This window comes from Amblyomma americanum, chromosome 8 (assembly GCF_052857255.1).
Source record: "Amblyomma americanum isolate KBUSLIRL-KWMA chromosome 8, ASM5285725v1, whole genome shotgun sequence".
NCBI classification, from domain to species: domain Eukaryota; kingdom Metazoa; phylum Arthropoda; class Arachnida; order Ixodida; family Ixodidae; genus Amblyomma; species Amblyomma americanum.
Genome location: NC_135504.1, coordinates 35,436,236 through 35,452,787, shown reverse-complemented (window position 1 = coordinate 35,452,787; position 16,552 = coordinate 35,436,236). Strand labels below are relative to the sequence as shown.

The 16,552-nt window shown below is 47.9% G+C and overlaps 1 protein-coding gene across 1 annotated transcript in view; it reads left to right on the top strand.

The window, feature by feature from the left end:
- The window catches only part of LOC144101337 (uncharacterized), a 113,170-nt gene that overhangs the window by 45,669 nt on the left and 50,949 nt on the right, over positions 1 to 16,552 (top strand). Inside the window, exon 2 of the mRNA XM_077634443.1 lies at positions 7,068 to 7,422. Coding sequence (XP_077490569.1) covers positions 7,068 to 7,422 — 355 coding nt within the window. The remainder of the gene's footprint in view (positions 1 to 7,067; positions 7,423 to 16,552) is intronic.

The window sequence follows — 16,552 nt, the reverse complement described above, 5'->3', positions numbered from 1 at the left end:
GACGTCCGTCTCGTGTATACGCGCACGGTATGCCAGGCCACCCACTTCACAGAAAAAAAAAAGTCTGGTTTATTTTTGTATTTTTAAATGCCTCTGGGAAAAAAGAAAGAAACAGGCACTCCGAGGTCTGTGACAGACGCGTCTTGACCGCGATGATAGAAACTCCGTGACGGTCATTTCACGCCTCGGTGCACCGTAGCCTCTGCCACGCTGTTGACGCGGTGGCGGGGGATTCCTTCCAGAATGAAGCGGTCGGCGTCTGCTTTCGAGCCCCTCGCGTTACGTACCGCCTCCCATTTGTCCGCCTTCCCGAGCAGCCTGCTTATTTATTCGCTGCCATTTTTGTTTCTTCTTATTTATTTATTTTTTTGCTTTCCTCGTTTGCCGGTGTACACTCCGTAGCGCGTAACCGCAGAAGCCACCGCGCAACGAGCGTTGTTGAGTGCCCGCTCGTGACGTCACCGGCCCGGTATCCTTCTTCCATACTAAACAGCCCACTTAGTCCCAGAGTTTCTCTAAACGCTCCTCGAATAAAAACAATACGCGCGGAGACGAGCAGACGACGCACGGCACTGGTTTCGTCTGCTTTTGGCCGGGCCAAAGCGATTACATCTTTCTGGTTGAGAGATTAGAGGACTGTAGACAGCTAATCTTATTGCCCGCTTTCTTCTGTCAAACGACGCGCTATACATTACAATGCATTGATTACCGCGTGGTATTGGCCTACAACCAGTAAATAACTTATAATTTAATTTCTTCGCTCATGCTGTTTCGGGTTCACCGACCGACGGACGACTGTGACGTCAAGTTGATGTTTTGGTCACGTGATCCACTGGAAAAACTAATTTAGTCGTTGATATGTAGTTTTAATTCACTACGACGTTTGATCCAGCCTCGTTTAAGACCTGCAGTGACAAAAAAATGACCTGCCAGCGATTATACTACGCTTTTTCTAGTGGATCACGTGGCCAAAATATGGTGGTGGTGGTTGTTGCTATGAAAGGGGGGGGGGGGGGGGATGCTGGCCCTTAGGGCATCACTCTTGGGGACCAGGGGGGGGGGGGGGGCGCCGCAGTTTCCGTGCACATCCTAAGCCGTTCTGGAGTCGCACCGCCGCAGCAACGTCAACGTCCAAAACATCAACTTGACGTCACAATAGTCGTTTGGTCGATGAAACTGAAACAGCGTCAAGAAGAAATTAAATTACAAATTATTTAGCGGTCGTACACAAATACCACAGGGTGCTCCATGTATACGAACGTCTAACGCAACGTTTGAAATAAGAAAACACGCAAGCAAAAATTTGGTGTCTGTACAGTCATTTAAAGAAACCGGGCTAGAACGTCACGTGCCGAGAGGCGCGCGCCAACCAGAGAGGAGAGACAAGCGCGTCACGTGACACGTGGGAGCCAATCAAAGGCTTTGAGGAGGGACGTGCATCACGGGATGCGTGGGAGGGGGCCGAACTGCAGAGGACGGGTGTACCACCGGAACGCGCAGCGTTTCGTGTGGCCGTGACGTCGCCGGCGTCAGCTCCTCGCACCAGAGCCATTTATAATAACCACCTTCTCCACTGGCGAAGGGGTGGACAGCGACCAGATGGGTCGTTTGCGTGGACGAAGCCGAAAGTGAAGAAAGTGAATCTTAGTAACGCCTTTCTTCCGCTCTGTGGAAAGACCTGTTCGTCTTCAAATTCCCCGCTGTGCTCAACGGATTTCCTGTGCTGGACAGGGCAGAGCAGCCTTAGGTCTTGAGAAAGTGTCTTCTTCCAACTTTGACGGGGGAATTCGTTCAGCCGTGAAAATAGCGCTTGTTCGTGGAAAACCTCGCGAAAAGGCGTCATCAAGTTTTTCCCAGAAGGGCAAGACACTTTCGGGCCGCACAATCTTTTTTTTTTGTCTCTATTTTCACGTTTGAAGACGGGTGGTAGCTTTTCTCTTCTCTTGGCCACCGTTTGATGTGGTCAAAGACCCAGGCGTGAGGTGCTTTGTTCGAAGCCAACGCGGCGGTTAGTGAACTTTCCGATCCATCACGCCGACTCCTTTGGCGAGTATCGAGAGTGGCAGTTTCGTTTGGCGAACAATGCTTTCGCACACCCTTAACCACCGCCGAAAGTGTCGCCGAGTCACGCGTTGCATCGAGTAAGCCAGCAGTTGTTGACGATCTGGTGAGAGAGTAATTACTGCCGTACAATCCTAGAGATGTTAGCGACATCTTTGTCGCTAACTGTAGTGACTGAAGTGATTTCAGGAAAGTTTATATCGATCGTTATCGACCTATCTATTGTTGAGTCGGTTATACGCATACAGTTGTCGCAGTTAGGGGCACGTGATGATTTCCTACAATCTCTTATAATGCATTAACATAAGTATTTTTGCGGAGAAGGTTTTGAGCTTTGAATTAAACTTTAAATCAACTCAGTCTAACTCGGCGTTTGTGTGATAGTTTACATTGGCTTCTCTACTAACCTCATTTTACTACACACTCTTCTAATAATGCATTTTGGCAAGTTCACTCTCATTCAACGGTTTTTGACATGTTACATGCACATTGACATGCTTGCATAAGGAATTAACAAGCACATGTTTTCACATTTTTATCTTTTTCTTGTTCCTTTTTTCAAACGGAACGTCATTTCTATGTCTGATAAGATTAAGCGCCGACCGATAAACAACGACTGAAATTCAGGCAATGCTGCAGAGAAAAAAAAAGCGCAGCCCGAAAGGCGAGATTCGACATGATCTAGTTCTTTTTGTCATTGGTCTCTCAACCGCCTCCGTCAACACTAACAATAACATCGATAATACAGATTCAACAGCGAAGTGTTCAATCAGCGGAACTTGAATATAATTTTGCTTATCGATGTCAACGACAGCGAATTAGGTTGGAATAGGAACAATGGTAGCGCAGCACACACTAGGAAGCAATATGGAAGGGACAGCGTTAAAGGACGGGAATGGAGCTGTCCATATACGCGAATAAGCCCCTGTTAAAATCAGAGCTGAAAACAAAAGGGGGAATTATAATCGGGCGGAAGACGTACTGCGAAATAGAGATAATCTCACTTCCAAGGCTATCTTCCCCGCCCCGGGTGCACACCCTGAAAACATATGCCTTCAAGTGAAATCCGACATCTGCCGCCTGCTGTCTTCGCCACCCCCAGTATCCTGTGTGCATATGCTGTCAAGTCAAAGCTGACATCTACCGCCTGCTGTGGGTTTGCTCATAATTAGAGTAGCAACCATAACCCAAAACCTCGCGTCAAGGTGGTCTCACTGGACAGAGCATGCAGCACCCTACCATGCTTTACCAGAGGACCCCATGATCGGTCCCTTTGGATTTAAATATGCCAGCATATTCTTGACATCTCATATAAGTCGTCCCTTTTAAGTATTGAGATAATGGTCACCGCTGACGAATGACGAATAGAAAATCGATAGTGTTTAAGGGCAATATAGGGATTCCAAAGGAAGGGACACACGGGCGGGTAATTAAAGCAGAGTGTCATGCGGTGACACACAGCTCTGCGACAGCGTCCCCTCCCAAGTCCTCGTGGCCTGCAACGTCTTTGGGGACCAGGTGATGGCGGGAGTTTTCGGCTAAGGGACATTATATATATTACGACGAAACTGCTCACTCCTCTTACAAATATTTCTTTGGACAGTCATACTCTCCATTGACACTTTTCTATAAAGTCTAGAGACAAATCCTATAGGCAATACAAACCCTATATACAGTCTGTAGACAATCTAGATTTATGACCATGCCTTTTTAGTAGACCACTCTTTTCTATAGACATTCTATAGATTATGAATAAACACAAGGAAATATCTATAGGAAGGCAATAGAGTCCATGAGAAGTATATAGGCAGTCTACAGGCCATTTTTGTAAGGGTCCAGAGAAGCCCTCTCCAGAAGCTGTCGCTTTAAGCACCCCTTTCCGTCATTTCCAACGAGAAAATCGTGTGCCGAGAGGTCACGTGGACAGAGCGCGAGACAGGCGCCGGATATGCAGCGTCGCTTCCGGCCTCCCGGACAGCGCGAAAGTTCAGTCTCGATCTGCGTCTCGCGTGACACGCCGGCCGCTCATGGCGCTGACGTGTGCCTGTGGAAGAAGAAGAAGAGGTGGCCGGCGGTTAGGGACACGTCTCCGCTCCACGTGGCAAGCGTTGGTTACGCCTCGACAGCTGAGACACTCTGTTCGCGCTTGGCCGCTGGACCACGGACTCGTTATGCGCCTCGCCGTGCACGCTTCGTGGCCCTGCGCCAAGCAAAAGCCGTTTGTGGCTGCGGCTGTTGCTTCGGCAGTGCATTCGGCACTGTATCTCTGGGTGCGTGGAAGAAAAAGTACAATTAGTAGCATAATCATTTATTTTTTTTTCAGATGACAGATAATTTACCAGAAAGTAGAAGCAAGGACAACTACGTTCCGCTAGTAGGATACGAACCCATGACCAGCCGCCGCGGTGGCTCAGTGGTTACGGTGCTCGGCTGCTGACCGGAAAGACGCGGGTTCGATCCCGGCCGCGGCGGTCGAATTTCGATGGAGGCGAAATTCTAGAGGCCCGTGTACTGTACGATGTCAGTGCACGTTAAAGAACCCCAGGTGGTCAAAATTATTCCGGAGCCCTCCACTACGGCGTCCCTCATAGCCTGAGTTGCTTTGGGACGTTAAAACCCTATAAACCAAGAACCCATGACCTCTCAATGTTACGTATAGTGATCTAGTAAATGATCTACGCGAAGTCTATTATCCTTTTATTTTACTTTCGGGAGCATTTATGTTGCGTGTAGCCTCAACCTGAATGTTCACCAGCGCTGCCCATACATAAATGGCCCATAGACTGTCTATAGACTTCTTAAATGCTACATTGCCTTCCTATAGACATTTCCTTTTTTCTATTTATAATCTATAGACTCTCTGTAGAAGAAGGTCTACTAAAAGTGCATAGCCATAAATCTATAGACTGTCTATAGACTGTCTATGGGATTTGAATTGCGATAGAGTAGCTTATAGGATTCGTCTGTAGAATGTCTATAGACTTTATAGACAAAAGTCAATCTATAGACTGTGTAAAGAAATTTTTGTAAGGGTGACGTCGGTTTAAATGACTTCTGGCTTCTATGATGTGTCTTACATCGATCGTAACGAGTCCTTCATTTCTCTACCCTTGTACGCTTAATTGTCAATGAGAATGTCATCCAGCGGTCGTATAGCTGCAGCGGTTGCCCGCGGCCCATTATTTTACCTATTTGCCATCGGTCGAGTCCCATTTGATACCGCAGCCGGCGAACAGCGTCGCTCTTGTGAACTACAAGACCTGACGTCCACGGTGATCGCTTCCAATGACACAGAGGCAAAAGAATTGGTCGGGATAAATATCGCTGAAAAAACGCAACCCCCAGGTGGGCCTGGGGCATGAAGGACACACGGGCCGACTCAATTCAATTTTTTCAACATCTTGAGGATGTTGGGTGCGTCGACAAAAAGCCAGAGAGAAGGCTTGACAGGGGTCGACGCACCCTACAATGACTTGACAGCAGCATCAGGATGGTATACAGAGTGTCATATATGTTAATAACATGATCATTACATGAATATTAAAATTAAACAAAACGGCAAGTAAGCATACAGGAAAGAAAATACAAATAATAAGTACAACTCTCAGTTGGTAATAAGTACAACTCTGACGGTACCTAAGTGCACACAAATTTAGATGCCTTATTTAATGAGGACGGAAGAGTGTGTGAAAGCATTTGGCAACCATAATTCGTACGAGTTTTCGGCACGAACCATGTGAAACCAGTACGGGTGGCATACATCAGTTCTTTACATTTTAAGTTCGACAGGTGCACCATAAATAGATTATTTTTCTAATACTTGCTTTATACCGCCTCAGTAGTATAGATTCAAAGACTTGGGGAAGGGGGGTGATGCGAGGCGATGCAAAGATCGGTTCCGTATGTTCAAAACGTGAAGCGTTAACAATATTTCGAACAATTTTCTCTTGAAGTAAATGCAACCGTTTGATGTTCATAAATGATGTTGTTCCCCAGACCGAAATACAATAGTTAGCAACAAGGCTCGTGCCATATCAGCCAGTTGGTCTCGATAGCGAACGCTGTAGCTAAGGAGACAACTTGAACGACCAGAAAGACGGAAAGGTCGACCGAAGGAAATGTGTCTCAGACCCGCTACTCCAGACAACGCGAAATGGGAAGGGAAAAGACAGAAAGAAGTAGCGAGTGTAGATGGGAGGTGGAGGAGTCATAATACAATGAGATGCACTGAGTCACTACCTTTAGGGTTCGAATACCAGTACTACCGGCACTTCTTTGCAACGGTTGATGGCGGCGAAAAGTTCGAGAGAGAGAGAGGGAGAAACTTTATTGGCGCCAAAAATTGGTCGGTTCAGCGGGACCCGGGTGTCTTCGTGTTGAAGTTCCGAGTCTTCCAGGGGTGGTGCCCTTATTCCAGGGCCCCACTGAATCTTGATACCTCATACGCATGCTGGACCAGTCCTTTTTGGACCGCCAGCACGCTGCTGCTGAGCAGGCTCTCCCACTGTTCCGCATTGGGCACTTTTAGTTTATGGAATGAATAATTGTTTTTACACTCCCGTGTAATATGGTATAAAGTGGGGTGGCTCCACACCACTTGCATGTGTACGCGTACTGGTTCGGAAACATTTTGTGAAGTATGTGTAAGTTGTGAGAGCTTCCTGTTTGCAGTCTACGCCAACCGACTGCATCATATTGCGTTAATAGCTGGTGTGGTGGAGAATACGCCATCCTCTGTCCTCTGTAGTGATTTAGGATTTCCGCGTACGATGGTTCCACCGTTGTGGTGGGCTCAGGGTCACTTGATGAAAAGTTCCAGAAATCTTATGAGCCCACTGGCCTCTACTCTAACCACGGCTGGTTCATTCTTAAACGCTTAATAAATGCAGTTACATTGTTACATTCATGTGTCCACATGCTGTGTGCCCTTTAGTATTGCACAGTGTCTTCAAGACCACTCTTCCTTCCCCTCACTCACGCCGGTCCCGCACATGCAACCCTCGCAGGTGCAAGGCGTCGCAGCAGCAGCAGCTCTGGTCCCTGGGCCTGTTCCTCGCCGCCTTGTTGCTGGTCTTGAGCGCCCAGGGCGCCTCGGCCACGGGTTTCCTCGGCGGCCGGGGCAGCAGCGTCGGTTCCGGGGGCGGCGGCGGCGGTTTGGTGGCCTCGTCTTTCCTACGCTCCCTCTGGAAGCGGGCCTCGATGCGGGCCTCGATGCGCAACTCGATGCGAGACTCGCCCATCTACTACGTGAGCACCTTCGTGAGAAACAAGTCGCCCGCCGCGCAGCAGCAGCAGGCCTCCGTCCTGTCCCCGCTCTTCAAGATCCCCATCGAGTTCATGTCGAACGCCAGGCCGCTGGATGTGAGTAGGAGAACCATTGCAGCACGCTTTCGTATAGGCTCGACCGTCGACGCATCACGACTGCGTCTGAACTCTGAGCGAAACATGCCTGAATAAGGGCTGCGCCAATCAGTACCCGCGACGAAAGGTTAGTTTGTGGGCACAGTGACCGTGGCTGATGTCCCTCTGTAGCTATAGTCTTCGGAGACTTAGCGAAAAAAATGCTTGAAGAACTGCGCCAATCAGTAGTACCGACGAAAGGTTAGTTTGTGGGCACAGTGACCGTGGCTGATGTCCCTCTGTAGCTGTAGTCTTCGGAGACTTAGCGAAAAAACTGCTTGAAGAACTGCGCCAATCAGTAGTACCGACGAAAGGTTAGTTTGTGGGCACAGTAGCCGTGGCTGATGTCCCTCTGTAGCTGTAGTCTTCGGAGACTTAGCGAAAAAAATGCTTGAAGAACTGCGCCAATCAGTAGTACCGACGAAAGATTAGTTTGTGGGCACAGTGACCGTGGCTGATGTCCCTCTGTAGCTACAGTCTTCGGAGACATAGCGAAAAAACTGCTTGAAGAACTGCGCCAATCAGTAGTACCGACGAAAGGTTAGTTTGTGGGCACAGTAGCCGTGGCTGATGTCCCTCTGTAGCTATAGTCTTAGGGGACTTAGCGAAAAAACTGCTTGAAGAACTGCGCCAATCAGTAGTACCGACGAAAGGTTAGTTTGTGGGCACAGTGACCGTGGCTGATGTCCCTCTGTAGCTGTAGTCTTCGGAGACTTAGCGAAAAAACTGCTTGAAGAACTGCGCCAATCAGTAGTACCGACGAAAGGTTAGTTTGTGGGCACAGTAGCCGTGGCTGATGTCCCTCTGTAGCTGTAGTCTTCGGAGACTTAGCGAAAAAAATGCTTGAAGAACTGCGCCAATCAGTAGTACCGACGAAAGATTAGTTTGTGGGCACAGTGACCGTGGCTGATGTCCCTCTGTAGCTACAGTCTTCGGAGACATAGCGAAAAAACTGCTTGAAGAACTGCGCCAATCAGTAGTACCAACGAAAGGTTAGTTTGTGGGCGCAGTAGCCGTGGCTGATGTCCCTCTGTAGCTGTAGTCTTCGGAGACTTAGCGAAAAAAATGCTTGAAGAACTGCGCCAATCAGTAGTACCAACGAAAGGTTAGTTTGTGGGCACAGTGACCGTGGCTGATGCCCCTCTGTAGCTATAGTCTTCGGAGACTTAGCGAAAAAAATGCTTGAAGAACTGCGCCAATCAGTAGTACCAACGAAAGGTTAGTTTGTGGGCACAGTAGCCGTGGCTGATGTCCCTCTGTAGCTGTAGTCTTCGGAGACTTAGCGAAAAAAATGCTTGAAGAACTGCGCCAATCAGTAGTACCAACGAAAGGTTAGTTTGTGGGCACAGTAGCCGTGGCTGATGTCCCTCTGTAGCTACAGTCTTCGGAGACTTAGCGAAAAAAATGCTTGAAGAACTGCGCCAATCAGTAGTACCAACGAAAGGTTAGTTTGTGGGCGCAGTAGCCGTGGCTGATGTCCCTCTGTAGCTATAGTCTTCGGAGACTTAGCGAAAAAAATGCTTGAAGAACTGCGCCAATCAGTAGTACCAACGAAAGGTTAGTTTGTGGGCACAGTAGCCGTGGCTGATGTCCCTCTGTAGCTACAGTCTTCGGAGACTTAGCGAAAAAAATGCTTGAAGAACTGCGCCAATCAGTAGTACCAACGAAAGGTTAGTTTGTGGGCACAGTAGCCGTGGCTGATGTCCCTCTGTAGCTGTAGTCTTCGGAGACTTAGCGAAAAAAATGCTTGAAGAACTGCGCCAATCAGTAGTACCAACGAAATGTTAGTTTGTGGGCACAGTAGCCGTAGCTGATGTCCCTCTGTAGCTACAGTCTTCGGAGACTTAGCGAAAAAACTGCTTGAAGAACTGCGCCAATCAGTAGTACCAACGAAAGGTTAGTTTGTGGGCGCAGTAGCCGTGGCTGATGTCCCTCTGTAGCTATAGTCTTCGGAGACTTAGCGAAAAAAATGCTTGAAGAACTGCGCCAATCAGTAGTACCGACGAAAGATTAGTTTGTGGGCACAGTGACCGTGGCTGATGTCCCTCTGTAGCTACAGTCTTCGGAGACTTAGCGAAAAAAATGCTTGAAGAACTGCGCCAATCAGTAGTACCGACGAAAGATTAGTTTGTGGGCACAGTGACCGTGGCTGATGTCCCTCTGTAGCTACAGTCTTCGGAGACTTAGCGAGAAAAATGCTTGAAGAACTGCGCCAATCAGTAGTACCGACGAAAGGTTAGTTTGTGGGCAAAGTAGCCGTGGCTGATGTCCCTCTGTAGCTGTAGTCTTCGGAGACATAGCGAAAAAACTGCTTGAAGAACTGCGCCAATCAGTAGTACCGACGAAAGGTTAGTTTGTGGGCACAGTAGCCGTGGTTGATGTCCCTCTGTAGCTACATTCTTCGGAGACATAGCGAAAAAACTGCTTGAAGAACTGCGCCAATCAGTAGTACCAACGAAAGGTTAGTTTGTGGGCGCAGTAGCCGTGGCTGATGTCCCTCTGTAGCTATAGTCTTCGGAGACTTAGCGAAAAAAATGCTTGAAGAACTGCGCCAATCAGTAGTACCGACGAAAGATTAGTTTGTGGGCACAGTGACCGTGGCTGATGTCCCTCTGTAGCTACAGTCTTCGGAGACTTAGCGAAAAAAATGCTTGAAGAACTGCGCCAATCAGTAGTACCGACGAAAGATTAGTTTGTGGGCACAGTGACCGTGGCTGATGTCCCTCTGTAGCTACAGTCTTCGGAGACTTAGCGGCAAAAATGCTTGAAGAACTGCGCCAATCAGTAGTACCGACGAAAGGTTAGTTTGTGGGCAAAGTAGCCGTGGTTGATGTCCCTCTGTAGCTACAGTCTTCGGAGACATAGCGAAAAAACTGCTTGAAGAACTGCGCCAATCAGTAGTACCGACGAAAGGTTAGTTTGTGGGCACAGTAGCCGTGGTTGATGTCCCTCTGTAGCTACATTCTTCGGAGACATAGCGAAAAAACTGCTTGAAGAACTGCGCCAATCAGTAGTACCGACGAAAGGTTAGTTTGTGGGCGCAGTAGCCGTGGCTGATGTCCCTCTGTAGCTACAGTCTTAGGGGACTTAGCGAAAAAACTGCTTGAAAAACTGCGCCAATCAGTAGTACCGACGAAAGGTTAGTTTGTGGGCACAGTAGCCGTGGTTGATGTCCCTCTGTAGCTACAGTCTTAGGGGACTTAGCGAAAAAAATGCTTGAAGAACTGCGCCAATCAGTAGTACCAACGAAAGGTTAGTTTGTGGGCACAGTAGCCGTGGCTGATGTCCCTCTGTAGCTGTAGTCTTCGGAGACTTAGCGAAAAAAATGCTTGAAGAACTGCGCCAATCAGTAGTACCAACGAAAGGTTAGTTTGTGGGCACAGTAGCCGTGGCTGATGTCCCTCTGTAGCTGTAGTCTTCGGAGACTTAGCGAAAAAAATGCTTGAAGAACTGCGCCAATCAGTAGTACCAACGAAAGGTTAGTTTGTGGGCACAGTAGCCGTGGCTGATGTCCCTCTCTAGCTGTAGTCTTCGGAGACTTATCGAAAAAAATGCTTGAAGAACTGCGCCAATCAGTAGTACCGACGAAAGGTTAGTTTGTGGGCACAGAAGCCGTGGCTGATGTCCCTCTGTAGCTACAGTCTTCGGAGACATAGCGAAAAAACTGCTTGAAGAACTGCGCCAATCAGTAGTACCGACGAAAGGTTAGTTTGTGGGCACAGTAGCCGTGGCTGATGTCCCTCTGTAGCTATAGTCTTCGGAGACTTAGCGAAAAAAATGCTTGAAGAACTGCGCCAATCAGTAGTACCGACGAAAGGTTAGTTTGTGGGCACAGTAGCCGTGGCTGATGTCCCTCTGTAGCTATAGTCTTCGGAGACTTAGCGAAAAAAATGCTTGAAGAACTGCGCCAATCAGTAGTACCGACGAAAGATTAGTTTGTGGGCACAGTAGCCGTGGCTGATGTCCCTCTGTAGCTATAGTCTTCGGAGACTTAGCGAAAAAAATGCTTGAAGAACTGCGCCAATCAGTAGTACCGACGAAAGGTTAGTTTGTGGGCACAGTAGCCGTGGCTGATGTCCCTCTGTAGCTATAGTCTTCGGAGACATAGCGAAAAAACTGCTTGAAGAACTGCGCCAATCAGTAGTACCGACGAAAGGTTAGTTTGTGGGCACAGTAGCCGTGGCTGATGTCCCTCTGTAGCTATAGTCTTCGGAGACTTAGCGAAAAAAATGCTTGAAGAACTGCGCCAATCAGTAGTACCGACGAAAGGTTAGTTTGTGGGCACAGTGACCGTGGCTGATGTCCCTCTGTAGCTATAGTCTTCGGAGACTTAGCGAAAAAAATGCTTGAAGAACTGCGCCAATCAGTAGTACCGACGAAAGGTTAGTTTGTGGGCATAGTGACCGTGGCTGATGTCCCTCTGTAGCTATAGTCTTAGGGGACTTAGCGAAAAAACTGCTTGAAGAACTGCGCCAATCAGTAGTACCGATGAAAGGTTAGTTTGTGGGCACAGTAGCCGTGGCTGATGTCCCTCTGTAGCTATAGTCTTCGGAGACTTAGCGAAAAAAATGCTTGAAGAACTGCGCCAATCAGTAGTACCGACGAAAGGTTAGTTTGTGGGCACAGTGACCGTGGCTGATGTCCCTCTGTAGCTATAGTCTTCGGAGACTTAGCGAAAAAAATGCTTGAAGAACTGCGCCAATCAGTAGTACCGACGAAAGGTTAGTTTGTGGGCACAGTGACCGTGGCTGATGTCCCTCTGTAGCTATAGTCTTAGGGGACTTAGCGAAAAAACTGCTTGAAGAACTGCGCCAATCAGTAGTAGCGACGAAAGGTTACTTTGTGTGCACAGTGACCGTGTAGACCCTGCGCAGCCAGTCTCTAAAGGAGTAATAACTGCCCTCTTAGGAACCGATCGCTGTGGAGCTAATGTTAGTCTCCAAATGACTAACCCAATATCACTTTCAGTCCTTACTGGTTTAAAGTGTGAGGCCGATCACCTCACTGTTTCAAACATCCTTTATTAAAGATAAGTACAAAGAAGCCAGTTCTGATTTGCGTGAGCACATTGTGCTTGCTGGCTGATTAGGCAACAGGTGAAACACTGGTCGCAAATTGCGAACTGTAGTGCGCCTAACAAATCGTTCACGATTCAATACACCTGATTGCATGAGTCGTCATTTGCAGTACACCGGGTGACACGTGCGAGCGCAACAATTAATAGCACAAACAGCAGACCGTAACGTCTACATCACACACACTCTCTATGGTTGTTGAATACTGCCCTCGTCGAATTACCTGCGTATTAGATTTGAATAAATCTAAAATCTAATACAGTTTCTGTGCGTTGCAAGTCGTACAGGCGTGGGATCGACGCAATGACACAAATACAGCGGTTAGGGGCTTAAAATATGCGCGGTTCTAAAACCCCTAGTTTGCCCATTCACACCTTAAGATAATATGTCTTGCCGGTAGCTTTATACAGCATGTACCTGGTAAGCCATCTGCATCGCTGTAGAAAAAATAATTATTGATAAAATCGAAAACCGCGCCGTTACAAAAATTTCTTTAGACAGCCTATTTACTTTTGTCTATAAAGTCTTATAGACTAGTCGACAGGCAATACAAATCTAGATGTATAGACAATCTATAAATTTATGGCCACACACTTTTAGTAGACTTTTGTCGATAGACAGTCCGAATAGACAAAGGAAATATCAATAGGAAGGTAATAGAATCCATAAGAAGTCTATAGACAGTCTGTTGAATATTTTGATAAGGGAATTATTTACTTACACGGATCCTCCAAGCGTTCTCACAGCCCTTAAATCTAGAAATGCACTACACAGGGCCCTACCATAAAATCTGCAGGGCATCGACCCACTTCGGAATTATAATGACCACTAGAAAGCAGAAGTTTGCGCTGCACAAGATCGCATCAACGAAATCGAGAAAGTAATGTACATTACGAAGACTGAATGAAGTCAGTACGCTGAGATCTGAGAGATGGATGGCAGACTAAGTGGAATAATGGAGTAAATAATAAGCTACACTTAGTAAAGCCCACCATAGAAGAATGGAAGTTAGGCACACACCAGGAACGTTTCATGGACGTGATTTTAAGTCGTCTTCACACTGAACACACGCACCTCACACTCAGCTTTACTCTCACAAAAAAAAAACCTATGTGGGAGCTATGCGGATAAGTGATCATCACTAACCACCGTTTGATTTCATGCGCGAGACACTAAGGAAAGGACATTTCTCACAGTTTTATGGTGAACGCGAATCCCTTTACAACCCAGCTTACTCTTGGTAGAAAACTGACTCCCGCAATGCAGACACACTAACCTTACGTTTGGGGCATGACGGACATAGTTGCGTACGCGCCATTGAAGCAGACGTTCGAAGGAAAATCCGCGCGCGTTGTTACTGATTCAGTATTGAGCGTTGCGACGTCACACATTGAGCGTGGGCAATGAAAATGATTCGAACTGAAGACAAATTGTGACTGTGAGGGCATAGCATGACTGAAATGTCATTATAAAATATACGGATCTAAGGTAAATTAATTATGTCGGAAATAATGGGGATAAGAGGCTTATCAGTACCTAACTCTGCATTCTGAGATCGCGCGTCATATGAATTGCTCATTGTCGAGTAACGTTAGAATTAAATGAGAGATTCCACCTCAACTTCCTGGGCATGCCGATGGACAAGGCGTTATCTTTTCTCACGTTTTAAAATCGCAGCTCGCTTTCACTAAGGATTTGACTTCTTGCAGAGGCAAAGATGGGGAGAGCATTAAAATAAAATATTGAACTCGCGTAACTTCCTAAAGCTCTCCGAACCTCCTGTTCCTCGGCCTGATCTTAGCAGCATGCGATGCGAAGACGGCACACATGCCCAACAATTCCGGAAAAAAATCATTTTTGAGCGGGAAACCGTTTATTAATAGAATTTTTTCATACAGTGTAAGATTTCACTATAACAAACAATATATCCGGAGATCACCCGGCGGCAGACTGGCATTTTTTTCCTCCTATTACCGTTTTTGGCGTCGCCAAAAGCGTTCACCATTGCTCTTCTATGGCAGTCTTAACTGTTCGATGGGAACAATGGAAACACTCTAAAAAGAAAGATTTTGATGAATATCGGAAGAATGGCCCATTACCTTCAATGTTTCCATAACAGTATATCGCACAATTTTTCAATTTTCAAAATTTTCGTCGGATATTGTTCGACACGCGCCGGGCCACGGATTCGAACAGCCATCGCGGCCTCATAACTCTTCATCGCCAGACGAGAAAGCGGCGACGAGTTCACGCGTCCACCCAGAAGTGAAAAAACAAAAACGCGCACATAAGGAAAGAAAGCGCATCCGACTCGCTACGCCTTTGTATGCACAGCTCACATCCGGTCCACTGCAGGTGCGCCCTCTGGACTCCCCGCGAGCGCCCGCGTTACCCAGTAAAGTGCTGGCTTTGTTTCGCCATCATTACAGAGCGTGATCCGTAACCTGTCCGTCTCTACCCGTATATCTGCGAAAAGTCTCAGGCTCGACTTGTTAGCGCCGTCTTGGCTGCAAAAAGAACCTCAGACGCAAGGGCGCGCTCGCGGCAGCAGGCGTCGGTGATTATCACGTCGTCTGCTCTTCGTCTGCTGCCGCTGTAAGGCACGTCGTCTGCTCCGCGAATTGAAGCTCTTCGTCTGCTGCCGCTGTAAGGCACGTCGTCTGCTCCTTTGGCGCGCACGACGTCTGCCCCGCAGCGGCACGCCGTCGGCTGCGGTCCTGTCGGCGCACCCGTTTTTCTTCTGCCGTCCGAGACGTTCTCTCGCTCCGCTGACCGGCTTCCCTGTGTTTAGAGCAGCGGCGGCGTTATCCTCGCAGTCTGCTCGCCCTTCCTTTACCTCTTTGGGGCGGCGGTCAAGGCTTGCCGCCAGCCCACAACTTCCCCGCGGCGGTTAGGGGCCATTCTATATTCTTGGTCTGGTCTTTTGTTTCGTTTCCGCCTGAGAACCCGCGCTGTTTCTTCTGTTCCCTTGTTTGTTTTTTTTTTGCCAGGAAATCGCCGGTAGGTAGACTGCATGACGTAAGACACTGCAAATGTGGGCAAGCTTTCTCGATGAGAAACCCCGCGAAACTGCGTCCCTGGGTAAATTGCTTTGGTTGCATATACCTACACTGACGACACCGCTGATAGCTTGCGGGTGACGTCGTCTCAGCTCCGTCGCTGGCCTTCCGTCGAGCTCACTTTCAAGTAGAGGGAATGAGTGTTAATCCATACAAGCCTTGACTCGGCCCTGCTTTGAAAGAGGTACCTGGAGAAAAACTTGAAGTTGACCTGTACGGAAAGGTCGCCGCGTTCTAACGACAAAGGTGGAACTTTAACTGGAAACGGAGCTTTTGTGAAGGTAGAAACGGGCAAAAAAATCATCGGCCGATTTCCTAGGTAAAGTGCGCGCGTCGTCACAATTCAAAGCGGATCTCCGATGACATGCTACAGCGGCATTCACTTCAAATCGGTGATCACGGAGTCTCTTTATCGGCGTGGACTCCGCAAGTGTGAGTCCAGTAACGGTAAATTTCTACAAAGACTAAAATGAACATACCTGGAAAGAATAATAATAATAATAATGGGTTTTTTGGGGGGAAAGGAAATGGCGCAGTATCTGTCTCATATATCGTTGGACACCTGAACCGCGCCGTAAGGGAAGGGATAAGGGAGGGAGTGAAAGAGGAAAGGAAGAAGAGGTGCCGTAGTGGAGGGCTCCGGAATAATTTCGACCACCTGGGGATCTTTAACGTGCACTGACACCGCACAGCACACGGGCGCCTTAGCGTTTTGGCTCCATAAAAACGCAGCCGCCGCGGTCGGGTTCGAACCCGGGCTGGAAAGAACCGTAAAATCTACTTTTACTGAAGGCAAAAATTTCACCAATTTGTTCTCAGTGTCTGTTTAACGGCCTAGCCAGCCGATGTCATATCCACGGACGATGACTGCGACTAATGCTAAAGTACTCTTGGCGGGACGTGCACGCCCTATACGCAGCAATTAAAATTTACAGCATCCACCAGAATGCGCGTGTT